The following is a 25,902-nucleotide window of genomic DNA, read 5'->3' on the forward strand; positions in this document are numbered from 1 at the left end:
CACACACACACACACACACACACACCACACACACACGGTGCCAAACAAATGTATATACATTTTAAGCAAGGAAAAAACCGGTATTAAAATTGTAATACTCAATATATACCAATTATAAAAGATGAATACAAGTCATGTGTATACATTTTTTGGAATCCCTGGTATATATACGAGTATATATATTCATACATGTATGAAGGTTTACCATCTGCTTTCCCTACTCTCATTTTCCCCTAGCCGTGGGGTCCTGCTGACCTCATATATGTGGTAGAGGGAGGAGCCCTCATCTGGCCAGTAGCGATCACATTGCTTGACACCATCCTCCACCAGCGGGGTCAGCATGACAATGACGGTGCAGCCACTTTCCCATACCATCTAGGGACAGAGACTCAGGTAAGCTCCATTCTAACCTCCCTGGGACCTGGCTGGCCCAGGGCCCCCGGTCCCTGGAGAAGCCCTCCCTCCAAGAGCCCACCTGCCAGAAGTCCGCGATGGTATGGGACAGCGGGCCCTGTGTGGCTATGTACGCTGGCATCCTAGGGTCGTGCTCAATCTGGGGGCAGGAAAGATACATCATGAGCCAGAATGAGAAATGATGCCATGGAAAGGCTTGGTCAAAGTGAGTGGGCCAAGGTCTGAGGGAGCCTGAGAACCCTCCATTTCCATGCTAGGGCATTAGGCCCCATCCACAGCCTCCCACAGGGGGAGGTGGTGATTATATGGGAATGGAGTTTATAAAAGGAAGATGAAAATGGGGCAGAGATGGGGGCAGGAACCAGGGCCACTCACAATGGGGCTGGCATTGATGTAATCACTCCGAGAAGGGCTGCTCTCCACCTTCAGCTTGATGCGAGCGTGGTCATCTGCACAAAGCCCACATCCCACCCCCAGGTGCCCCTCCAGTCATTGGGGTCCTGGCACCTCTGCCACTCAGCCTGAGCCAGGAGCCCAGCCCCTTCCCCCAAGCTCCCCAGAGCTCCCAGCAGAGAGCAGCTGGGCCAGATCGGCAAGCAGGACTCACTCACAGGGCAGGAAGTCGGGGTGGCGGTTCTTTTTGATGTTGCCCTCCCCCTGAGCAGTGGCACAGGTGTTGGGCTCTGCCTGGTAGGCACACAGGGCCTGCCACTCCTTAGCCAAGCGGTCCCGGTTCCGCAGGTGGTCCTCCATGTATGCCTGCAGGGACACAACAGACTGGCTCTGGCCTACCCCACCAGCCCTGCCTCCCCTACATCCTGTCCCCTCATGCACTCTGGGCCCAGGCCTTGTCCTGACCAGAATCATGTGTCCCGTGGAGATGTCCATGTTGGCCTGGGCAGGCTCCTCGCACCAGGACGGTGTGCTGCTGTGGGAGCTGGGGCTGGCCTGGGCTGCGTCGCTAAACTGGGAGGACACGCTGCTCACTCGAGAAGGCTCTGGCGGACCCTCTGCCCGGCTGAACAGGGACTTTGTGGCCATGTGCTGGCGGCACAGGTCCTGCAAAGAAAGGATCAGGTGGGGCCCAAGGGTCCCCTGAAGCCTTTGCAACAGGGTCCTGGGTTCAATCTTGGGTCCCTAGGCTCTTCCTTAATAGATCTGAATAACACCCATCTCCTCTAGGGTAGGATCTTCTGCCCTCATCCTTTTGGGGGGCTGTTCTGCTTGGGTGGTGCCTATGACAACCTCAGATATTACAGAGCTGAATCTCAGAACACCAGAATCGTAACACTGGAAGAACCTAGGAACCATCTGCTCCCAATATTCAAAACACCCCCCGCAACAACCCTACTGGGGCAACCCAAAAAAAACATTCCAAGAGATGGGTGCTCGCTCTCCATCCAACTCCCCACTCTAACCCCATGTGAGATCCAGACCCCCAAGCCCCTCCCATTCCCTCTCCTCAGCAAGCTTCTGGGGCTGCACACCTGGTACTCAAATGTAGTGTCGCCATGGGCCCCCTCGGGTCCCAGGGCTGCCAGGCGCTCCTTGTCCCTCTGCCGTGCATGCTGCCGCATACACAGAGCCACTGCCAGAGCCACCAGCAGGCCAGCCACACCCACCAGGGCCACCAGAGTAAGCAGCACTGAGCGCATGGGAGAGGTGCTGCGGGCTGGTCTGGGAAGGACGGCAGCTGCCTCCTCCCTCTGTGGGAACAAAGCTAGAATCAAGAGGGGGCAGTGGTGGGAGAGATTTGGGAGCTGCTTCTGCTCCCTGCTACGGTACCTCCTGGGGCAAAGCTGGGAGAGCAGGAGCATGCTGGTACTGGGAGAAGGGTTCAGATGGACCCAAGAAAACTCCTTTTCAATCCCCATCAGACCAACTCAGCCAAACTGCACTCCCTGAGACTTAGTGGATGACCCCCACCAGGAGTATTTGCATTTAAAAATGGATGTAGAGAAGTAGAGAGAGAACCCAAGGACTCAAATAATACAATGTGAGGCATCAGCGTTGGTGCAGAATAGAAACATATTTTGAGTTCAGTGTCCTGTGTAAGGCCGTCCCTTGGAATTTAGAGATGGGAGATGGCTTGGAAAGCTATGGGCATCTCAGCTAGTTCTTGCCAAGCAAGCCACCTTCCTATAGAAGAGCCACTGGGGCCATCTGCTGGCCAGAAAGAAAACGCCATAGGGGAGGGCTGCTTTAGAGAAGCAGGTGGGCCAGCCAGGCATAGGTTTCAGATCTGGTTCTCCTGTCAAGTTTGCCTTGGTCTCTTGTGGGCGATGTCAGCCCTCTGGGGCTTTGACGGATTCTCCAGGTAGCTCATACCTGTCCCACGCCTGTCTGCAAGATCTGCAGCCCTGTCTGTGCTTCCAGTTCAGACTTCACCAGCCCTGCAGCGGGGAGGACACAGGTCAGGCTCTCTCCAGCCTCATGTGGTCCCCACCCCATGTCATGCTATGCCAGGTGGCAGGCAGGGCCCATGCAGGCTTTTAGACTATTTCAAGGGGAGCATCAGCCATGGGCGTGGGTGTATCCTGCTAGGGCTGGAGCTGGGGCTAGGCAGTATTTACCAGCTTGCTGGGTCACATCAGCCAAAGACAGGTTCTGTTCGTTGTGCCGTATGCGGAAGGTGAGGGCTGGTCCCACCACACTGCCAAATAGGAGCCATGTTACTCCCTCACCAACCCTAGACCCCAGGCTCTGAAACAGTGGCCAGCTTTGACCCTCTCCACATTAGAGGGTGGGGCTGGAGCTGATCAGAGATGCCCTACAAGGGAGACACTGGATGGTGCCAGCAGCAGGGCTCGTTGTGGCTGTACCTTTAATGCAGCTGGGAGCATCTCTGACCCAGAGCTTATCTTCCCCTTTTCCCTGAGCCCCTCCAGCCACCCTCCCCCCACTCAAGCCGCCTTCTAGATCTCTGCCTCCCCAGCCAGACAGCAGCCCCACCTGATGTTGATAAAGCTGCCCGAGGACATGTGCACATGCTCCGCCAGGATCTCCAGCAGCTTCACTCCTGCAGCCAGACTCAGGGGCCTGGAGGTAGGCAGCAGGCAGAGGAAGGAAGATGGGGATCCTCTTGGCCACTTTCTTGAAACAGGCCACCTCCAGGGGTGCAGAGCAGCCCATCCCTCTGTCTATTTCACAGCTGGATTTCTACTCTCTGCTTCCTGCCAGGCAGGCCAGCCCAACCCCTAGGGGACTGGAAGGCTTCCCCAGGCTGGAGTCCTTACTTCTGGTCAGTGACAATGTAGCCATACTCCTCTGCTGATGGCTGAGCCGAAGGCTGCCCCGCTGCTGTGGGCTGGCTCTGGCCCAGTGGACTTTTCTTCTCTATCAGGACAGGCGTGGTAGGGGGGCCGGCAGCTTTGGGGGGCTCAGGGGTTCCAAAGCTCAGCACTTGCTGGGCTTTATTGGAGGTGGGGCCGGCAGTCGGGTATCCAGGCAGGGAGGGTGTAGGGGGTGGAGGCTCTGCTGTGTCTCCACCCTGCATCTGCTCCTCCATTGTCTGTTTTGAGGAGAGGATAGCGATATGGTCTCTGGACAGTGGAGGGGCTGGGGCGGGGGAGGAGGGTCCACATCCTGGACCCTGAGTTCCCTACAGTGGAGCTTAGGACTTGCTTCTCTTTCTATCCCCAGGGCCCAGTGCAGGGTTGGGTACAGAGAAGGCACCCAGGAAAGTGAGCCCAGTAGATGAATGAATGAACGAATGAATGAATGAATGAAACATGATCAGTGATAATCCACAGGATGCGGTTGGAGTGGGGAGAATCTCTGGAGCATGGTTAGAAGGTGAATAGGCAGGCAATGGTTTTTAGATTTTGGTTTAGCCACGAAATCTTAGATGTCCAACACATGAAACATGGAACTCCCCAAGTTCCAGGGGCATCAGGAGCCTGCCTGCTCACAGCTCCCCTCTTCCCTGAGGGATCCTTAGAGCATGGTCTCAAATGATTGTACTGGGAAAAAACAGTGAGTCAAGAATTCCAATTTATAGTCTGAGTTCTGCCATCAACTTGAGGTGAGACTTCGGCAATGACTTGCAGTCTGTGGGCCTTGGTTTCCCCAAAATAAGGGTTTGGAGGGCTTAGATTCTGGGTCCTGATCCTGAGGTTTAGATTTCGGCAAGGGGGTTTGCTGCCTGCCGTGGGGCACTTATGGGTCAGGGAGGTGCTGGGAACTCACTTTCTTGATGTCAGCTCCAACGTTTACATTCCCTCCTACAGAGACAGGAAAAACAAGACTCTGGGCAAAGGGCCAAGGCCAAAGTCCACACAACACTGCCGGAGAAAGGACCAGAGGCCCTGGGCCTGTTACATCTGCTGTGGTCTCTTTCCTCTCAGTCAGTGACCTCGTCCTAAACGAGGTCTCGTCCTAAACATGGCCTCATGCCACTGTGCTTCTGTCTTATAATTCATTGTTTTATTACCTCTTCCCTCTGGCATTGGCCACACCTCTCGAAGCTGTTTGTTCAGGCCTCCCGCTACCCACACTTGATTGGCTTCTCCTTCGCATTGGCCACACCCCTCTTTAGGTCCTCATTGTCATCCACCCACCCTTCTCAGTGCTTCCTGATTCCTGCTCACACCCCCTGTGGGCCTCTTTGTCCATTACTTCCACCCTCCAATCCTTTCCTGGTCTAACTCCTCAGCTTATCATTGCACCCACTTGCTCCCTGCCCTTTGCTTGCCAGTGACCTCATGTCTCAAAAGAACTCCCTTCCCTGGCCCTGACCCTGACCCTTCTCCTCCAGGCAGCTCATGGGGGCAATAGGCTTCCATGGGGCTAGTAGGTGCTAGTCTCTCTGCCTGGACACTCACCAAGATTTCGCCCCGCACCCTTGGGCAGAAGCTGCAGCAGGGTCAGGAGGGTAGAGAGCTGCTCAGGGGCCAGCTGACGCAGCTCCACCCCGTAGCCCGCCAGCACAGCCGCCAGTCTCTGCACAGTCACACCTGCTGGGAGCCAGACACAGAGCTAAGAGCTGGTGGCGAGATAAGCTTGTGGGATACAGATGGGTGAGTTGGGGGTGGGAGGGGACTAGCATATTTAAGAACTTCTTCTCAAACACCAGGACACTGATGCCCCCCCTCTCCTTCCAGCCCTTGTCCACACTTTGGGGGAAAGACCTGCCTGGGGCCAAAACCAAACTTCAGGCCCACCATGGACATCTTGGCTCTCCACCTGAAGAAGAGTCATGTCACTTCCACCCGCCACTGTATCCCCACTGCCTACCTATTGCCTGACCTTGATCGGGTTGTCAATAGACATTAGTTAAATGTATGAGTGACTTAAAGGACAAGTTAACAAGTGCATGGATAGTCAGGAAGGAGCCCCCCAAAGCAGCCCCCACAGGTGGGAAGTGGATAATGAGGACTCTGTTACCTGGCTGCTCTGCTGGGGAAGGAGGCTTCTCCCCACGACCCTTGAGTCCTTCCTCCTCTGAGAAGTCCTCTGCCCGGCTGTTGCCCCCTTGCTCTGGCAGCCGTGGTGCCCTGGCCCTGCTGGGCACTGGCAGCTCCTGGGCCAGGTAGAACATCCCTGACTCCTGGAAAAGCTGAGCAGGTGAAGACCCTGGAGGGTCCCCATAGGAGTGGCCAGGGTGAGCCCCAAACATGCCCTTGGGGGCAGTTCTGCTGAACAGGGCAGGGGGTTCGGCCTTGGGCAGGGGGCCGACACTGACCATCCCTGGGGAGCTCTCTGAGCCCCGGGAGCCATCTCGGGAGCCAAACTGTGGGAAACCAGAGATCCAGGTAAGCAGGCATTAGGGCTGGGGGGTTGGGGTTGGGGAGGCCAGTTTGTGGGGCTCACCTGATGGAAAAAGTAAGGCTGCAGCAGGGCAGGTTCATAACTCAGGGCAGGGTGGGGGGGCTGTGGGGGCAGCAGCAGATGCTCCAAGAGAGGGGGCAGCAGCTCAGCCTGCACAGGGGTCAGTGGAGAGCCCGCCCCAGCTCCATCCCCACCCACTGGAGGTTGAGTTAGCCGGTGCTGGGCAGCAGGGGCAGAGGCAGTGGGGATGGCCTGCAAAAGCAGTTCCCCAGCAGGACCAGGTCTTCTGGGCACCAAGCCAGATCTGGGGAGGAAAGCAAAGTGTGTGTGTGAGTGTGTGTGTGCGCGCGCGCGGGCGCGCGGTGTGTGGCAAGGGCATACAGAGCCTATGAGGCAGAGCTGGTGAGGCCACACAGGCTCAGTAGTGTGGAGTAAGTCTGACCCCTTAAGAAATGAGGCAGCCTCGCGGAGGAGAGAGTAGCATGAGGAAGGGTCAGAGAGCCAAACCTGAGGCAGAGGTCATTGCCTCCTGGTAAGCATGCGTGGGTCCCTGAAACACAGCGGCAGAGGCTAGGGAAGTGTGAGGCTAGGAAGGAGAAGGGGATATCAGGAGCAGAGGAAGGAAGCTGGGAACCTCTCTCGGTGAACTGTGGCTGCAGCTTGCCCATGGCCCCTGTGTGTATGTCTCACACCTGGCTCTCCAGGTGTAGGTTCCAGTATGCAATACTGTGCCCTCCCACTCTGCCCCACCCCCATCCCTCTGCCGTCTTCATCCTGGTATCATCACCTGAGCTCCAAGCTCTCATTTCCTTTCCTCTGCTTTACAGGGCCTGAACACTGCCTTCAGGGTCTCTAACCACAGAAGACAACTAGCTCTCCTACCATATACAATTCCACATAGTAATGACACTGAACATTAAACAACTTTAGTCCAACAAATTTCTAATTTTCCCATGATGACTACTTTGATGCTTCTTTTAAAATGCCAAATATCCAAGTTTTTCACATTTTAAAGATGCCTCTGTTTTGCTGGATCCCCAGAAATGACCTCAGCTCCTCCTGGGTGTGTGGGCATGTCGGATGACCATTCTTGAACCCCTTATCCCCATGCCCCAGCCTGCTACCCTTGGTGCCCACACCATTCCTTCCTGCCCCATCCATCAGCAAGACCCCAGCCCCACCAGCCTTGCCATGCTAGCGTGGTTGAGAAAGGATACTTACCTGTCCCTTGGATGAGGCTCTGGGGGGCGAAGCCTAGGGATGCGTTCCATCTCCTGGGAGATCACATACTGGGTGAGGTCATCGTGCCAGGACAATCCTGCCAGGGGACAGGATAGGGTGAGGTTGGTTCAGGACGGTCTGAGGGACCAGTAACAGAGCCCAGTAGAGATCAAAACTGCACCCCCTGCCCTGCAGTATTGAGTTTGAAAGAGCAGAGGGAGAGTGAGAAAGTCTGGAGACCTGATGGGTGATCAGAAGTGTCCTTTCCCCGCCCTCAGGAACTGATTTTGGAATTAGACTGCCTCCAGTCAGACTGGGTTTGAATTCTCTGCCACTTACAAATTGGGTGACCTTGGGCAATTTGCTGAACCTGTCTGAGCCTCAATTCTCTCATCTGTAAAATGAGAGTTTATGCTGCCTAAGATTGTTGTGATAATTAAATAACACAATATAAAATGATTATAATAGTACCTGTCACATAGTGAATTATCAGTAAATGTTATTATTATCATCATCATCATAATTATTATTCCTATTCTTCTTTTTGTTGATCCTGAACCTTAGTTTTCTTTATTTGTAAAGTGGGAATAATGTATACTTCATGGGGCTGTTGTGAAGTTCAAGTGCAATGAAGGAAGTGAAAGTCCTTAGAAAACTGTAAAGCACTATATACCTGTTTTAAAACTCGTCCTCTGTCTCCATCATCATCACCATCACCACCACCACCACCATCATCACCATCATAACCATCTTATCCTGAGGCAGATCCCCTGTTTAACCCTTTCCCACCAGGAAAGGTCAGTCACCTATTCTAAAGGAATAATCTCCCACTCTCTACTTCTATTCCTTCTTCCCTGGTTCTGGATTAACAGTCTGTACTGCTCTTAACTCCTTTCTGGGGTCTACCGGCACTCATATTTCCTTTTATGCCTATTAACATTACACGCACTGCATTCCTATTTAAGGCCAATTCCTCCACTTGAGCGCTAGATTTCATCCTCTACCACCTACTCAAGAACATCTTCCCTGTAATTCTCCCTTATATCCTACACCATCATCTCCTGTATTCTACAGAATTATTCCCATTAGCATACACACATGATGACATTTCAAAAATAATGCTCGATCTCACATTCCCCTGAATCACCCCATTTCTTTGCTTTTCTTTATAGCAAGATTCCTTGAAAGTGTTATCTATACTGGCTGTATCCATTCACCCCCCGCCCCATTTCTTCTCAAACCAATCTATTCAGGGTTTTATTCCCAACTATTCTACCAAAACTGCTTTTTATCAAGATCACCGTGGCTTCTCTATATCTAAATCCAGTGGTCAGTTCTCAGATCTCCTCTCACTTAACCTACCACCATCATTTCACTGTTGATTGCTCCTTCCTTGTACACTTTCACTTGCCTTCCATGACACCAAACACTCTTGTTTCTTCTCCTATCTCAACTGGACCCCTTTTCCAGGCTCCCTTGTTGGTTCCTCTTCTTCTCCTGGTCCTCTTACTATTAGAATTCTCTAGGGCTTGTCTTCATAAACACTCAATCCTTTGGTTATCTCATCCACCTCCTGGGTTTAATTACCATATACATACCAAAGAATTCCAAATTTAAATCTCCACTGCAGACCTCTCTCTCTCTTTCAAAACCCAATCAATCTATGTACTCAACTGCCCACTCTACTTGAATGGACATCTTAAACTCAGTATATTTAAAACTAAAACACTCTTTCCCCCAAGTTGATCCTCCCGCATAGCTAATGACATCTCCATCAACCCAGTTGTTTAGTCAGTAAAACCTGCGTGTCATCCTTGACTCCTTCCTTTATTTCACAGCCATATCCAACACTTCATGAAATCATGCTCACTACCTTAAAAATATATACAGAATCCTGTCATTCCTCACTACCTGCCTGCAACCACCCTGGTCCATGCCACATATATCTCTTATATGAGTTGTTGTGGTAGATTTTAATGGTCTCTCTTTCTAACCTTGAATCCCCTACATTCTATTCTCAAAATAGCAGCAAGAGTGATCCTTTTAAAGTAGAGGTGAGATTACACACCCCTATGCTCAAAACCTTGTGATGGTGTCCTCTTATTCAGACTCAAGCCAACATCTATACATTCTCCTACAAGGCCCTATAGTGATCTGCTTTCCTTCCCCATTAGCTACTTGAATGCATCTTCTATTCTGCCTCTCTGTCACTTCTCTACAGCCACACTATAGAGGTGGTCGCCATGGTGTTCCTCAAACTCATGCTCTTATCTGAGGGCTTTTATTCTAGCTCTTTGTCTGGTCTGAAATACTATCACCCCACCCCCAGATAACCTTCTGGAAAACACCTCCACCTCCTTGATGTCTTTCAAATTTCATAGTCTCAATGAGGTCTATTTTGACCACTCAATTTAATACTGCAGCTTCTTCCCTCACAATTTCTGATCTCTTTATCCTGTTGCAATATTTGTTTTTTTCTATGGCACTTATCACCTTCCAGCAGTCTATTTATTTTCAATTTATTTAGTGTATTCCCTCCCCTCACCCTGGAAAGTAAAATCCAGTAAACAGAGAGCTTTGTCTGTTTTATTCCCTGATACATCCCAAGCACCTAAAGCTATGCTTGCCACATAGTAAATACCCAATAAGTACTTGTTGAACGAGTGAACTGGATGAGTGGGGTGTTCTTGTGACTGAAGACTCCAGAATTCATAGCTCTGGAGCACTCAGAGAGTTCCAGGGATTGGGATGACCCTAAGGAGATGGATGCTGGCCTCTTACAGTGGCTTCTTCTAGAAGCCTTTTCTGGACTCCTCCAGAAAGTCTACATGTGAGCAGCCCATCTCTAAGGTTCTACGACACTTCCATTTCGCCTCCTTCTCCAGCAAGGTTTGGGAAGGTGCGGCCCCAGGAGTGGGTGTAATAGGAATGTTCCATGAGAGAAATCCTTGAGTCAGATGGCCCTCCCCTTCCCCACCCTTATCTAATCAAGTTCCAGTCTCTCTCCTCCAATGAATCTAGACCTCACCTTGGGACATGAGCTGTCGGAGCACACCTTGTAAACGTTGAAGAACAGGGGAGGTGACTTGCAAAAGGGGCCGAGCCTGCCCCACTCCCACCTGGCACTGTCCAAATAAGCCATCTAAGAAGACAAAAGTGGTGTCAGTAGGGGGTTTAGACAAAAGGCCTTCCAAAGTTCACGTTGCTAATGGGCAGGACTCTCTTCATCTCTTCTCTTGGCTTCAGAGAGCTCTGCTCCTCCAGGCCAGTCCCCCTTTTGCCCAAGCCCAGTACCCCTCCTCCCTTCCAGACCTCCCCCAAGTTTTTGTTATTGTGTCTCCCCATCTTGTAAATCCTATGCTCGGGCTTCACTCACCCTGAATACAGACTTCAAGGTGAGAGCAGAGTCTCCGGTCAAACAGACAGCCTGTAAAGGGATAGGAGGGCAGAGATTCAGACACCCACACGCATAGAATGTTCAGACGGATGGGCATGCTGAGAAAGGGGAAAGCATATGGGTCCACTCTCTCTTTCTAAGGAAGGCTGTAAGCTGGGAGGAGAGGAGGGAGGAAGTCTAGAATACTTAAGAGAAGGAGACACAGGATATGGCTTTGGATTTTAAGGATCTGTGAGTCTGGATCCTTTCCCTAAAAGCTTCAGTTTGCTTAACTGAGTGATGGGGAGAAGACTTCCAGGTGCATGGGGGTGGTGATAGTGGAGGAGCACACATTTATGCTCTCATGGAATGAGAGACGTTTATGGCCAAATTTTGAGGAAAAGAGGACTTTCCTTCCCAAAGCTCCAAAAGCATCCTAACTGACGGCCTGGGATCCAGAAAAGGTAAAAACCCTAGCACATCTCCCCTCCATGTGGGAAAGGAGGAAGGGTGAGATGTGTCTAAGGCAATGCTTCTTCCTACACTGTCCCTCAAGTCCGGTGCAGCTGTCTCTGTCCGCGGTGCTGAAGCTCTGAGCCTGGAGCCGCCGAGGGCTTGCCTGGAAGCAGTTATGGGGGAGGGAGGGGTGACAAGGAGAGGAGTCTCCAAGCGATGTGACCCCTCCGCCGCTCCAGGATTCATCTACCACCCTGCTAACCCACAGCGCCACAGGAAGTATCCTGCATTGGCCTCCAAGCCCAGTGGTGAAGGAGGGAGCCTGACAGCTGGGCTGTGCCCCTTCCCCCACGCGCCCCTCGCCCCCACCCTCCCCTGGCCCATGAGTCAGCGCTGACTGTCTCTGTCCTCTAAGATGTGAGTCAGCACCAGGGCCGGCTGTGGGGAGGGGGACCGGAGAGGACCCTTCCTTCTCGCGCTCTTCCGCCCTCATCCCCTGCTGTATCCCTCTTATCGGAGATCAGATCGAAGCAATTGACCTCTCTAGGCATAAAGAGAAACGCTGAGCCTTCGCTCGGCCTGATTTTCTACTGGGAGCTGGGACCCCGACGCTCACGGCCCGGACTCCTACTATCGGGAGATCGGAGTTCCCTCTCCCTCCCTCTACCGCCTTTCCACCCCTCGGTGCCAGTGGCCACTTCTTTGGCGCCTCGGCGCAACTAGCTTCTCCCGTGGTCTTGTAGCCCATCTATAAGTCCCTCTGTCCATTTCCACCCCTGTTTCTCCTCCCAAATCCGCAATCTTCCCCGAGTTCGCTTCTCTTGGGTCCCGCCCCCGTATGTCCAGCCCCACCTCCAGGCCTACGCCCCTTTCCTCAGACGCCCTCTTTTTCCTCATCTCACAGGGCTTGCCCTACCCCACTCCACACATATTCTACTCGAGCTTCCTACCTTCGAGACTCTTCCCCGCACCCCCACGGAGTTTTGCTCCCAGCACCATATTCCCCTCCTTCCCCCGCGCCCCACTCCCCCCGCCTCGCTCCCCGTTTCCTCCTGACCGTGGGCACTAATGGCGCTGCAGCCTCCTGGGCGGCTGCTCAGCAGTAGGAGGCAGAGGAGCACCCGAAGACCCCCGGATCCTCCGGGACCCCCAGGCCGCCGGGGGCGCCGCATCCTCCCGGGCTCCGCGCGCTCGCTCTGCTGCCCGAGCCGCAGCTACGTGGACCACAGCCTGCCAGAGGGTCCAGGGCGGGGCCTGCCAGTCCCCACCCACCTACGAGGCGGGATCTACACGTCCCGAGGGTGGTGACGACGTCTCCACCCCCGACTCTTACGCTTATTTGCGTCATACGTGGCGTAAGAGCACTGTCTTACCGGGGGAGTTGTCCACCTCGTCCCTCGTCCACCAAATAGGCGCCTCACTAGAATTCCCACTTGTCCTTACCCTTTTGACATATGCTGCTCCCCAAGGACCACCACTTCTATTACCCAGTTCCTGGGTTAACGAAAATGGTTATTTAGTTGGATGGGAGCCAGGAAAGATACAGAAGTTGGTTAGTATAAACACTAAGATGGAGAGCATAAAAAGGAATAGAATACGTACTCTTATGCATCTCAATTAATGGCACCAATGTCATCCTTAATGGCAGGAATAGCTATGCGTGTGTGCCTAGATTCCAGTTCTAACAACGCCACCTACTGAGGGTATAACTTTGGGCAAGCTGATTAACTTCCCTGCACCCAAATTGCCTGATCTGTAAAATGGAGGTGCCGATAGTACCTAGCTCACCAGGTGGTTGTGAGGATTACAGGAATTAAGCTCATGTGAATCGCTTAGAACAACAACTGCCCTGGCATACACGGAACACTGGATACATATTCGCTTTTGTTATTAGCCTTGACTCTCCTTTCTTTCGCCCTCTTCTACCTCGAGTCTACCAACAATCTTATGGTTCCTACCTGCAAAATACATCTCTGATCAGCCCAGTTCTCTCCATACTCACTATCCTACCTACACCACTGTGCTCTTTCTTCATGACTATTGCAGTAATTAGTCTTTCGCTTCCACTCCTGCCACCCAATAAGCTAGGGAGTGAGCTTTGTAAAGTTCAAATTTGATCACTTTACTCTCTTGTTTTTCAGTTAAAAATTTTCCAAAATACAAAAAAGATAGTAGTGCATAGTAAATACTCATACACTCATCGTCTAGACTTAACAGTTACCGATATTTTGCCATATTTGCTTCATTTTAAGTTTTAAAAGTAATAGACATCGTATTTCCCATATAAATATTTCAATATACATGTTCAAGAAATAAAGATATTTCTCACACAACAAAAATGCCACTATGACATCTAACAAAATTTACAATAATGCCCAAATATAATTTGATGCTCAGTTCATATTCATATTTCTCAAATTGTTTCCAAAAATGCCTTTTTTCCAGCTGTTTTGTTTAAAATAGAAGTCATAGGTTGGCCGAGTGGCTTGTTGGTTAAGAGTTGGCTTGGGAGTGCGAGCTCTGAGCAGCAGGGCCGCCGGTTTGGATCCCACAAGGGCCAGTGATGCTGCGCCCTCTACAGCTAAGATGGTGAACAACAGCTCTACCTGGAGCTGGGCTGCTGTGAGTGTGGCCTGCTGCAGGGTAGGCTGCAGTGGGCTTCAGTGGGCTGCCGTGAGCTACCATGAGTGGCCGACAGCCAGCATGAGCAGCAAGCAGCCGGCGTGAGCTGCCATGAGCCACCGTGAGCGGCCGTCCAATAGCCGGCGACTGATCTGCCTCACTCGGGAAGAACGCAATGATCACAGTACCAACATGGGCCAGTGAAGCAATATCCTCCACAACTAGACTGAAGAAAAAAAGGACAGTAACTTACCTGTTCCCCTTCCCCAATTCCCCAACGCTGTTCTCTCCCCCAATTCCCAAATAAAAATCGTTAAAAATAAATAAATAAATAAATAAAATACAATAGGAGTCATAGACCACCATTGCTTTTGGTTATGTTCCTTAATTCTGTTTAAATTAGCATAGACAGGGCTCCCCCAATCCCATCTCCCACCCCATTTTTGACATTTTCTTGTTGAAGAGACCAGGTCAGCTTTTCTTTACAACGCCCACCTTCTGGATTTGTCTGATTGTTTTCTCATGATATAGTTCCCTGTATTTCCCCTGTATATATTCTGTATTTTCCCTGCATTTCCTGTAAACTAGAAGTTATATCTAAAGTCTTGTGTTGGGTTAAAATTTTTTAAAAGCAAAATACTTTGTAGGTGATGCTGTATGTCCCAAACACATCATTTCAGGAAGTGCATAATGTCTGGCTTACCACTATTAATGATGCTAGATTGATCACTGATTTAAGGTAGAGACAGCCAGATCTCTGTATGTACAATTATGTTTTCCTCTAGTGACCAATACTAGGTCTGACAATTAAGTTCACAATCTTTTTGCAACAATGTTGCTAACTTTTTAAATATCAGAGGGATTATTCTTTATGAATTTGTACCAACTGGACAATCTGTTAACCAAGTTTACTGGTTTACTTCCAAACCAAGCTTGGAAATGCTAAAAAGGCTGCGTGAAAAATTAGATGACCTCAACTTTTCACCAACAATTCATGGCTCTTGCATCACGAAAATGCACTAGCTGACACAGCACTGTCTGTGAGGGAGTTTTTAGCTAGTAAACAAATAACTGTATTGGAACCCTCCCTACTCACCTGATCTGGCCCCCGATGACTTCTTTCTTTACCTGAAGATAAAGGAAATATTGAAAGGAAGACATTTTGAAGACATTCAGGACATCAAGGGTAATACGATGACAGCTCTGATGGCCATTCCAGAAAAAGAGTTCCAAAATTGCTTTGAAGAGTGCACTAGGCGCTGGCATTGGTGCATAGCTTCCCAAGGGGAATACTTCAAAGATGAACATAGTGATATTCAGCAATAAGGTATATAGCACTTTTTCTAGGATGAGTTCATGAACTTAGTTGTCAGACTGCGTATGTGATCCATGGGAAGATATTTTGGCATATTGAGAATATCTAGTTCCCTATCAACTTTTCACTTAATGGTGTGCCTGATCCTTGACTAAATGATTTCATTAGAGGTTGCAAAATGGTGATTTGTTTCTATCATTCCTTTAACATTTGTTAGCTGATATTATTTCATAAAGAGGAGCTTTTTCTCATCAACTGGGTTTAGTTACCCTGAAATATAAGTCCAACTGGAGAGGCAACATACATTCTTAGTTTTTTCTCTTCCACTACCAATTTGCAGAGTAATGAGCTGGTGTAATAGTTAACTCCAACAATGACAAATAATTTTTAAAAAAATATTTTCATGACTTTTCTTGCTTGAGCACTACTATGAAAATATGGATTTTTATATATTCAGTGTGTATCAATCAGTTGCAATAATTATTCTCTTTGATATTCAAATTGTCCCAGAGTAAGTCAGTAAAAATTCCTTTAAACTGGTTCTGATCTCCTTCTGAAACATCCCATTAATCACTGAAAGCTCCCTTGCTTTCTATCACTCTAAGATGTACCAGATTCATCTGTTTTTATTCCCTGACCTAGACATGGGAGCAGCCATCCCTCCAAAGAGACTTGGTAGCTTTCAGTAAGGACTGACCTTAGAGACTGCATACGGGTTTTAGGGGTGATAATGGCTACTGAGGTGATGTTGCTTCTAGGCCTTTCAATACACAGAGCTAGGATATTAAGATACACACACACACTATCTCTGATTAAAATGTATCTGTGATTTTTACTGAACTCTTTTGAGTTTATACTTGTATCTCTTTATTCTTACACTGAAAATTTCAGTTCCTAATGACATTAACATAATCACTTATATGTTCAATCCTACAACATGCATACAATAATTTATAAATAATAATATATGTAGTAGTCTGCTAATAAATAATGAATACGTTTAAGACTTTTGGTAGTTTATTTTGTCCTTAGAATATAACCCCTAGGAGTATACCATCAAAATGTTGTGTTCTAAAGTAATTTGAAATAGTTCTTTTGTTTGTGTAGTCATTTTTAACAATTTGATATACAATTTCGTATGTTTGTTTCAGTTTGTTTTCAATTTTAGGGTTTGATTTTTCATTTTTATATAATTTTATATTTTGAATATGTAAAATATTTTCGTTGTTCAAAAATCAAAACTGTATAATAAGATATACTCAGGGAAGTCTTTGCACCTTCCACAATTCCCCCTGCCACTTTGACCACTTATTCCCATTTATTTCCTTTTAAAAGACTTTGTAAATTATGAAATATAATAGACAGAAAAATTCATAAAACAAAAATGAACAGCTCAATAAATGATCACAAAGTGAATACCCAGGTAGCCCAGGTCAAGATATAGAACATTTCCTGTACCCTAGAAGCCTTATTGTGTCCCCCACTCATTCTTTCTTTCCAAAGGTAACCATTATCCATTCTCTTGTTGACCGTGTTTCTTTGCTTTTCTTTACAATTTTATAATCTAAGGATGCATGCTTTGGTAAAGGAAAGCAAAGAAATACGGATTTTTGGATTAGCCCCAGTCTTGGGTTATCATGAATGCATAGTGTGAATATGTATACTCTTGTACATGTTTCCTAGCACATGTATGCCAGGGGAAGCAGACAACCTGTAACAACCTCACAGGGAGGACACTGGGGAAATAAATACTTGCTCCTCATTCTTCGTTTTCTCTCTCTGTTCTCTTTTTAGGTATTCCCATTGCCCTAACCTAATCAGAATCCAGAGAAAGAAGGAGCTCATACAGGTCAGTCAGCCTCTTTGGACAGAAAACAGGGAGGTGAAGTCAAGTGGAGAGTAGATCCAAGGGGCAAACTTAAGGTTTCTGCTCACTTAATACCCTTCTCTCTGTTTTGTTTTGTTTTAATTTGGAGAAATCATTTGTCAGTATATTTGTTACTCCTTTGTAGGTAACATGTCTTTGCTTGTCAACAGTTTTACTAGGTTGTGACCAGGGAGGGGTTTCTTTTTATTTACTCTCCTTGAGATTCAAAGGGCTTCTTGACTGTGTAGCTTGATATCTTTCATCAGTTTTGAAACATTCTCAGAAAGGACTGCTTGCATTGCAACCTGATGCTGTTGCAGAACACTTTCTTGCTTCAGGCCATACTAGGAGCCTGATGGGTTAATGGTAAATGGGTCAGAGTAGCACATTGAAATGTGTTGTATTTTGCCTCAACTGCCAAAGAGGCCCATTCTTTCACAAAGAGTACTCTCTCTCTCTCTCTCTCTCTCTCTCTCTCTCTCTCTCTCTCTCTCTTTATTGTGGTAGATATGAAGTAATTTGTCTCACTTTTGAGAGAGCATGTCAACATACCACAGACAATTGGACCCTAGAAACTTCACTGATGTAGAAGGACTCTGAGCTTTCTTGAGGTTCTTCTTCCATGCATATGTCTTATGGCATCTAGGGTACTTGCTGCATCTTGCTCACCATATCCAGTTGGCACAATATCATCAAATAATGGACTAGTGTGATTTTCTGTGGGATATCAAAGTAAAAAACGTCTTTCCAAACCATATTTTTACAAAGGACAAGGGAGTTGACATAGCCTTAATTCTTTTTTACTTAAAAAAAATGTGATTACTAGAAATTTAAAAATTACATATATATTTATAAATTATATTTCTACTGGACAACCACTGACTTAAAAAATTATTTCTTTTCCATTTTTATTAGGAAAGACAGCTAGAAGAAGTTTGTGTTTACATAGCAGCAGACACAATATTATACCCTAACACTGTCTTATTTAAGCTGTAAGGGAGTTTATAGATGTTCTTTATTTAATGTACTATCTTTAGCACTTTTGTTTCCTCTTTAAGAAATCTTTTCCAACCCATAGAACATGGAGTTATTTTCTTATACTACCTTCTAAATGCTTCATCCACAAAGTTTTGTAGAGTAGGAGTTCATAGAATTGCATTAAAACCATCAAATGGCTTTAAGCTATAGAATAAACTTCATTGTTTAATTCTTCACATTAGCTTATATTTGTGTGTATGTTTTAAGTTATGGATAAAAGTGAATTTTTCTTCTACAAGGGCACCCAGTTGTTCCTGAACTATGTATTGAAAAGATTACCTTTTCTTCTCTGCAGTACCATCTTTATTATAAAGTGTCCACATTGTTGTGTGTCTATCTATGGGGTCTTTATTTCATAGATCTACATATCATCTTTGCATCAATACCACACTTTCTTAATTACTACAACTTCATACTTTGTCTTGATATCATGTAGAGCAAATCATCCATCTTCTTTTCAAAAACATTTTTTCTCTTATTCACTTTTTACATTTTGAGAGGTTCATACTTATTATTTATTATTAAAGTATAACTTATATCCAGTAAAGTATACAAACTTCTGTTTATAACTGTATGATTATTAATACGTGTATACAACTCTGTTACTCCTTAGAAACATTAAATCTTGATACCTGCCCATTTGCTGACACTTGTGAGTATCCAACGTGTGAGAGTACTTTGAGAAGTATGAAGTTCTGCAAGTAAGGTATTGTGGTGTTTAGTTGGGCTGAGCATGGGTAGTCAGATTACTCACTCCCTTTTAAGATTTTAAGCTCCTAGGAGCAAACTGGCAAGAGCTATCAAAATAGTTATTGTGCCTACACTTTGATCACAGTACTTCCCTGTTGATTCTTGGGAACTAGATGAGTGGGAAAGCCCTGGCAGGGGCTGTAATGCTGGAGGTGGAGACCCCCATAAAACAGCAGGGCGCAGGCCTGTCTGACATGGAAGGGTGGGCAACTAGACCACCCAACATAGCTGGGTGTAGGTGGAGAAGGCTGACATTCCAACTGTAGTACCACCCTCATTTTCCCCACTGCAGGAATGGTCACTGAGAGGAAGACAGAGACCAGCCGCCGTGAGCACCCAATGAGGAGCTGTGCTTTCCTCACCCCACCCCTGCTCTGGTCCCACCTCTCTTCCTTTGGAGGCTCTGACCAGGTCCAAACCCTACCCATCCTGCCTCAAGCCAAGTCACAGAAAGACTTTGCATCAAAGTCCACTTTAATGATCCAGGTTTGAGTCATCTTAGAACTGCTCCCTCTGGGGGGCAATGGGGAGGGAATTGGGGCAGAGAGGCTTCTCACAAGGTCTCAATCAGTGAGAAGGTTGTTGGCCCACAGCAGGGGGTGGCTCAAAGAAGCCCTAAAACAAGAAGAAACGAAGGGTTGGAATCAGTTTGTAGCCCCTCCCTCACCTAGCCTCCTTCCCTATGTGTTTCAATCACAACCTGGTTTGAGTAAGTCTACAGTGACTCAGCCCACTGATTGAGTGCCTGTCTCCCTGGCTCCCACATGTAGTTTATGCTCACTCCTGTGATTTTCCCTTGGGCTCAGGGCTGGAGAAGAATGGCAACACCTTGTTTGCATTTGCAGAAGCACCCCAGCAACCAGTCCCTCACAGGTGGGTCTGTCATTTAGCTCGGAGTGCATAAACTCAGCAACCAGCCCAGGCTTAGGAAGCCCAGCTGCCACCTCGCAGGAGTGGGAACCAAGGGAACCAGTTTCCTAGGAAAGCATGAGGGGCTGGGAGCCCCCTGAGATGTAGGCTGCCTCTGGATGGAGAGCACAGCTAGCTGGAGATGCTAGCTCCACTGTCACCACCCCAGTCCAGGCCACCTCAGTCCTCCTTGGACCAGGGTGATCCATTCCTTACAGGCCTCTCAGTTTTCACTCTTGCTCTTTTCACAATCCATTCTCCAACATCACTAGAGTGGCCTTTTAAAACTGTCTATCACATTATGACATCTCCTTCCTTAAAATTTCCCAGTTAACCTGCCACTATACTTAAAATAAAAGCCACTTAAAATTTTTTTTAATTTGTGTGTGTGTGTGTGTGTGTGTGTGTGTGTGAAGATTTTATTGGGGATTTGGGGGAGGGGAACAGCGTTGGGGAATCAGGGAAGGGAAACAGATAAGTTGCTGTCCTTTTTTGTTCTTCAGTCTAGTTGTGGAGGATGTCGTTTCACTGGCCCAGGTTGGTATTATCATTGTGCTCTTCCTGGGTGAGGCAGTCACTCGCCGGCCATTGGACGGCTGCTCACGCCAGCTGCCAGTGTCTCACGGTAGCTCACAGAAGCCCACTGCAGCCTATTCCTTTGCCGCGACTCACGGCAGCCCAGCTCCAGGTCGAGCTGTTGTTCACCATCTTAGCTGTAGAGGTTGCAGCATCACTGGCCCTCCTGTGGGATCTGAACTGGGGCCCTGCTGCTCAGAGCTGGCATCCCAAGCCAACTCCTAACCAACGCGCCACTCGGCCAGCCCTAATTATTATTATTATTATTATTATTATTATTATTATTATTATTTTATTTATTTATTTTTTTTACCATGATCTGTGAGGCTCTGTCTGGTCAGTCCTGGGCCTCCTTCTCCAACCTAATCTTCTACCACTGACTTTTCTGTCTGCTTCTCTAACAGACCCTGGTATCCTTGTCTGAGGATATTTGTCATTGCAGTGTTCTTTGCCTGGGAGGCCCTTCTTTTACAGCTTCCTCTGGCTGCCACCTTCTTGTAATTTTGGTCTTAGTCAAAAAAAAAAAATTTTGTCCATGTGGAAGGGCCTGATGTGTGGCACAGCCCCAAAACCACTGCAGTCCCTGAGAGAAAGGGCAGGGGCTGTGCAGGGTACCTGGGTCCAGTCTTGCTTCTACCGTGAATCTGCTACACAGCCCTTAACCAGACTGAGCCCCAGCATCTCATCTAGAAACATAGATGGGAGGGCTAAGTGGGTGTTTTCAATCTGGATTCTGAAGGATTCAAGCATCTCAAGGAAATAACTCAGAGCTTTATCCAGATGACTTGCTCAGGCCACAGAGTAGAGCAAGGTGGTGTGTGTGTGTGTGTGTGTGTGTGTGTGTGTGTGTGTGTGTGTGTTCTGAATGTGAAGGCCTCTGGGCTACCTCTTCTATTTATCCAAAGGAGCTTTGCTATCACTTGATATAAACAAGGGAATGTATGGAGAAGAGGAAGATCTTTTATTTAATTTTGAAAACTCTGCAGTTTTCAATGCCTATGCATGAAACTATAGATCATTTTGTCCTTAGAGACTCCCATTTACTTGCAACCTCTCATATGTATATCCATAGGTGGTCTGTGAAAGAGAAAAGGAAAGTGGGGGTACCCTTTGATTGGAAAAAGAAATATCTTTTTTTCAGCATATCCATTCACACCTCAATACCCATTGCCTTCTTCATGCCTGCCTCCCTCATCTAAACAGGTCCTTGGCTGGCCAACTGAGTGGCTCATTGGTTAAGAGTTGGTATGGGAGTGTGAGCTCTGAGCAGCAGGGCTGCCGATTGGGATCCCACATAGGCTAGTGACGCTGCCCTCCACAGCTAAGATGGTGAACAACAGCTCCACCTGGAGCTGGGCTGCTGTGAGTCGTGGCAAAGGAATAGGCTGCAGTGGGGCTGCAGTGGGCTGCTGTAAGGTACCGTGAGTGGCCGGCAGCTGGCGTGAGCAGTCGTCCAGTGGCTGGTGACCGATCTGCCTCACCTGGGAAAAACGCAATATCACAATACCAACATGGGCCAGTGAAGCGACGTCCTCCACAACTAGACTGAAGAACAAAAGGACAGCAACTTGTCTGTTCCCCTTCCCAGATTCCCCAATGCTGTCCCCTCCCCCAATTCCCCAATAAAATCTTTTTAAAAATAAATTAAAAAAATAAACAGGTTCTTGGGGATTCCAACCTCCCTAGAAAAAGTAAGCCCCTCACCTTGACAGGCTTGGCCATCTCTTGTTCAGGGCCTTCAAAACCACTTTAGAGGTAAAGCACTGATCCTTGTTCACCTCAGCCGTTGGGCTCTGTGAGGAGGGAAGCCAGGAGTCAAGGAATCAGAGAAGGGCGACAGAGCCCCACAAGGAAAGAGATGGGATCCAAAGGCAGAGACTTAAAATTCTTTAGAAGACACATGAGTCTCACCTTGGGGAAAAGGAGTCTAAGTTTCTCTTCCTGCTTGCTCCTGGAAGAGACAGGGATGACAAATGGAAGCTAGGCTTGCTAACACCCACCTCCTCTCCTTTTGCAGACATCACTAATGGCTCATGGAATTGTTTCCTACAGATCCCAGACAGGACCTCTGGATCATTTTCAATGTGTTCTTGGCAGCTCTTACCTGCAGTTTTAATACCTGTTCCCTATGTGCTCTGTCTGTCCACCAGACAGCATGGACTGCCATAGACCTCACGCACCTTACCCCAGTGGTCTTGGGGGTGGAGTCTGCTGATGTGCTCCACCTTCTGGGTCATCACATCCTGGGTGATGTCATCCTTCCAGAACGAACCTGCAGGGTGAAAGGATGCAGTGAGTTGACATGTGGGACACTCAGGCCCACTCCAGGGACTAGGTGAGATTAATACTACCCCTCTCTCTCAAGTAGGTAAACAATCACAATTTGTGGAGAGAATTAAATGAGATGGTATATAAAAGTTGTTTAGCATAGTGCCTGGCATGTGATACATATTCAATTAGGATTAGGATTATATTCTCTTTGCTGATTCCTTTGATGCTATTCTGAGGATTAAATGAGATTAGGGAGGTAGAGTGCTTACGAAACTCTACAAACTTCAGTGTGCATTAAAATCTCCTGGCTTGTTAAGATACAAATTACTGTTCCCCACAGTTTCTGATTCAGTAGGTCTGGGGTGAAGCTCAAGAACTAGCATTTCTAACAAGTTCCCTGATGAGGCTGATGCTGCTGGTCCTAGGATGCACTTTGAGAACCACTGTTCTAAGGCATTATACTCATATTAGACGCCAGTAGTAGTAGTAGTAGTAGTAGTAGTAGTAGTAGTAGTAGTAATATGAACTCTAGATAGATTTCTTATCTGCTCTTCTCCCCATTCATGAAACTCTACTTTAAGGAAGGGCCAGCCATCTGTCTCCCAGGGACCGTCCACTCCCTTTCATTCCTCTTCTGTATTTGTCATACAATTTGCTCTGCTTCCTACTCAGACACAGGGCTGGGTGGGTGTTCTTCTGGCTGAGAACTTGAGGATTCCTGACTCTGGAAACACTCAGATAGGGCCAGGGTTTGGGACTAGTCCAAAGGAGTTAGATGCTGGCTTCTTTGAGGGGTTTCTTCTAGAAGCCTTTGCTGGGCTCTTCTCAAGAGTGTTTAAGGACAAAAAACCCATCCAACTCCACCTGCCACCCCCCAGTCTCACCCCTTCTCCATGAGGTGAGCATAACAGGAGAGTTTCAAGTAGACGCATTTGAAGAAGGAAGGCTGTCTTCAGATCAAACAGCCCTTCACTATCCCCCCTCCCCTCATATCTGACCAGGCCCTAGCCTCTCTTCTCCAGCTCTTACTTACCTCGGGGCCCAATCTGCTGGCGTACAACTTGCCAGTGCTGGAAGACTGGGGTAGTGAATCCTTGGAAGGGTCAGAGCTGCCCTACTCCCACTTGGCCCTGACCATCTCAGGGCAAAATAGTGGCTTCAGTAAGGAACTTGGCCAGAAGACTTCACACTCCAAGTTGAAGAAAAGTAGCTTCAACTATAACCTCTGGCTTTCCTGGTCTCTGTTCCCCCACCCCCAACCAGATTCCTTCTTCCTTTCAAGTGCTCCTTCTCTTCATTTTGCCTTTCCCCATCACCACCTGCCCTGTTCTTCAGGCCCTACACCTCATTCACCTTTGGTACCAACTTCCAGGTAAGAACCAAGGCTGCAGGCAAAGAGTAGCCTGTAGGTAAGCAGAAACTTAGCTATACACATGGAATACATAATCAGGTGAACAGAGGGGGCATGAGAAGCAGGTGAACTTCATCTCATGGAAAGATCTGAAGCCAGATATGAGGGAAGGAGATTAGAGAGGAGGCCTGGAATCCTTATAGGGGAAAGTATTGGTATGTATAGGGTTTGATTGTGTTTGGATCCTTGTCCTGAAAGCCACAGTTTGCCCAACTGTGCATAGGGGAAGGACAAGGGGTGGGGTAGGATAGTCCCTAATGCTATACACACCTTTCTTATTCCAGGTAGATGTGGTGGGGTTGGAGGAAGAGTCCATTTTTTTCTGTAGTGGAACTACCATGAGTCATTATGAACAGGCCTTAAGAAAAGGGAATTCTTCCCCAATCAAATGGATCCTAATATCAATTTCCTGGCTGTAGGTAGAAGCAGAAACTCCAGCATCCTACTGAGAAGGAAAAGAGCTTCTGGAAGGGAAGAGGCAGCGTTCCCAAGGTTGATAGGAAAAGAGAACTGGACACCCTCAGACTCACAGGAGGCCTGGTGCTGTCCGTGGTGCTGAAAGATGACATAGGCCTGGCAAAGAGGCAGCTCTGGGCGGTAAAGAGGGCGAGGCATTCCCACAAGGCTTGATCTTCCTCCCCACCTCCCACCCCCACCCGGTTTGTCATCTGCCACCAGGCCTCTTCCCACAGTTCTTCGCGAGTCTTCTGCATAGGCCTCTAAACCCAAGAATCGGGAGGGGGAGAGTTGGCGTCAGGCTAGGAGTTTGCGCTGTCTTCCCCTCGCGCCGGGTGCGGAATCCTCGAGTCTGCGCAGTTCGTCTCTGGCTGCTCAGATTTGATTCTGCGCTGGCCTACCCCGCTGGCGCAGAGCCGGGGGGCGGGGGGGGGTTGTGGGGCGGGGGGAACGGATGGACCCTTTCCCACTCCATCCTCTTTTACTCCTGGCTAGCCTTCCCCTTCTTATCGGAAACCGATTGCAGACGCCAGGCTCTGAGGGCTTATGATGAAGCCCTGGCGTATCTCTCGGCCCAGCCTTCTTTCCGGAGCCAGGCCCCGATACCCGCAGTATCTGCTCCTACTGTACAGAAATCCTGGCCCCCTCGGCAAGTCTTGCTTCTCCTGTGGTCGCATAAGCCGTCTTTACTTTTCTCCTCCCGCTTGTTTTTCCGCCCTCTTCGCAGTTCCCCGATTTCCCCCTGAGTTGGCCCCTCTTTTAGGTCCAGATCCCATATGCAGAGCCCTACCCCAAGCTTGCGCCTCTTTCTGTAGGACACTCTACATTTATCTCTTTTCACGTCCCCAAACATATTCTTTTCCTATTAAGTTCCTAACCTTGAGGACTCCTGACCCACTTCTTTGGGGATCGCGCTCTGGCCCTGCCTGCACCTCTCTGCAGCCCCCTGGGCAGCTGTTCAGCAGTAGGAAGCAGAGGAGCAGGCGGTGCTGCCCCCCGCGCCCCCCGCCGTGTCCCCAGACCACAGCAGGCGCCGCATCCTCCTGGGCTCAGCGCAATCGCTCCCCACCTAAGTCTCAGGGAAAGTAGAGACCGTAGCTGGAGGGGCTAAGTGGGGTCGTTGCTTTTCGCTAGCTAGCGCAGCTGGATCTGTACAGCCCTCTCTTAATAGCTCGGCCAATCGCCGGCAGGCCCTGCTCCTGCAAACGCCTACCCAACTCGTCCTTCCCTTTACGTCCACACAGCCACCTCACCCCAAGACACCTGCTCCTTTTTAATGTAAACCATGTCTCGTCGAGGACTACCACCTCTAGTCCCAGGCCCAAAGTTGGATAAATGAATTGCAGGTAAGACGTAGGTGCGAATTATGCCTGTCTCATAAGTTTGTTGTGAGGATTAAATATGAATAACGACTAGACAGTAGACACTCAGTACCTTTAGTCTATTTTTAT

The 25,902-nt window shown here is 48.4% G+C and overlaps 2 protein-coding genes across 12 annotated transcripts in view; both read right to left on the bottom strand.

Moving 5' to 3' along the window:
* The window catches only part of PTPRN (protein tyrosine phosphatase receptor type N), an 18,700-nt gene extending 6,187 nt beyond the window's left edge, over positions 1-12,513 (bottom strand). The window contains exons 1-18 of one of the 5 annotated variants that reach the window (XM_019638360.1): positions 12,294-12,513; positions 10,781-10,831; positions 10,433-10,546; positions 7,405-7,501; positions 6,226-6,487; positions 5,800-6,145; positions 5,238-5,369; positions 4,603-4,637; positions 3,651-3,925; positions 3,367-3,453; positions 2,988-3,067; positions 2,743-2,807; positions 1,902-2,120; positions 1,273-1,473; positions 1,026-1,173; positions 790-863; positions 476-553; positions 256-375 (exon numbers count right to left, since the gene is read on the bottom strand). In XM_019638360.1, the coding sequence (XP_019493905.1) occupies positions 256-375; positions 476-553; positions 790-863; positions 1,026-1,173; positions 1,273-1,473; positions 1,902-2,120; positions 2,743-2,807; positions 2,988-3,067; positions 3,367-3,453; positions 3,651-3,925; positions 4,603-4,637; positions 5,238-5,369; positions 5,800-6,145; positions 6,226-6,487; positions 7,405-7,501; positions 10,433-10,546; positions 10,781-10,831; positions 12,294-12,408 (2,499 nt within the window). In that variant the 5' untranslated portion in view covers positions 12,409-12,513. Of the gene's footprint in view, positions 1-255; positions 376-475; positions 554-789; positions 864-1,025; positions 1,174-1,272; positions 1,474-1,901; positions 2,121-2,742; positions 2,808-2,987; positions 3,068-3,366; positions 3,454-3,650; positions 3,926-4,602; positions 4,638-5,237; positions 5,373-5,799; positions 6,146-6,225; positions 6,488-7,404; positions 7,502-10,432; positions 10,547-10,780; positions 10,832-12,293 lie in introns of all 5 variants that reach the window. The other 4 variants (XM_019638359.1, XM_019638363.1, XM_019638362.1 and 1 more) reach the window with 4 other exon arrangements.
* Positions 12,514-14,953: 2,440 nt separating this feature from the next.
* RESP18 (regulated endocrine specific protein 18) lies at positions 14,954-24,776 on the bottom strand. Of its 7 annotated transcripts, none has more exons than XR_002123535.1 (5): positions 24,526-24,776; positions 22,499-22,585; positions 22,225-22,264; positions 22,018-22,106; positions 14,954-14,986 (listed from the first exon to the last, which is right to left on the bottom strand). XR_002123535.1 is itself a non-coding variant. In XM_019638367.1 (4 exons), exons 1-4 carry the CDS (start codon positions 24,608-24,610, stop codon positions 14,983-14,985), a joined length of 270 nt encoding a protein of 89 aa, XP_019493912.1. In that variant the 5' UTR covers positions 24,611-24,776; the 3' UTR covers positions 14,954-14,982. The 7 variants fall into 7 exon arrangements, 4 of the variants coding, with proteins under 4 accessions (XP_019493912.1, XP_019493911.1, XP_019493909.1 ...); XR_002123534.1 differs by lacking the exon at positions 14,954-14,986 and adding an exon at positions 19,227-19,443; XR_002123536.1 differs by lacking the exon at positions 14,954-14,986 and adding an exon at positions 19,227-19,443 and having other exon boundaries at positions 22,494-22,585; positions 24,266-24,776.
* Between the last annotated feature and the right edge of the window lie 1,126 nt (positions 24,777-25,902).

This window comes from Hipposideros armiger, unplaced genomic scaffold, assembly GCF_001890085.2.
Source record: "Hipposideros armiger isolate ML-2016 unplaced genomic scaffold, ASM189008v1 scaffold_38, whole genome shotgun sequence".
Lineage (NCBI taxonomy): Eukaryota > Metazoa > Chordata > Mammalia > Chiroptera > Hipposideridae > Hipposideros > Hipposideros armiger.

Coding starts and splice junctions, on each gene's coding strand:
- RESP18 (XM_019638364.1), bottom strand. CDS start 24,610: ATGCCTCGCCCTCTTTACCGCCCAGAGCTGCCTCTTTGCCAGGCCTAT. Junction 22,586..24,525: donor CGGACAGCACCAGGCCTCCT/GTGAGTCTGAGG, acceptor TTCACCCTGCAG/GTTCGTTCTGGAAGGATGAC. Junction 19,444..22,017: donor AGATGGCCAAGCCTGTCAAG/GTGAGGGGCTTA, acceptor TTCTTGTTTTAG/GGCTTCTTTGAGCCACCCCC.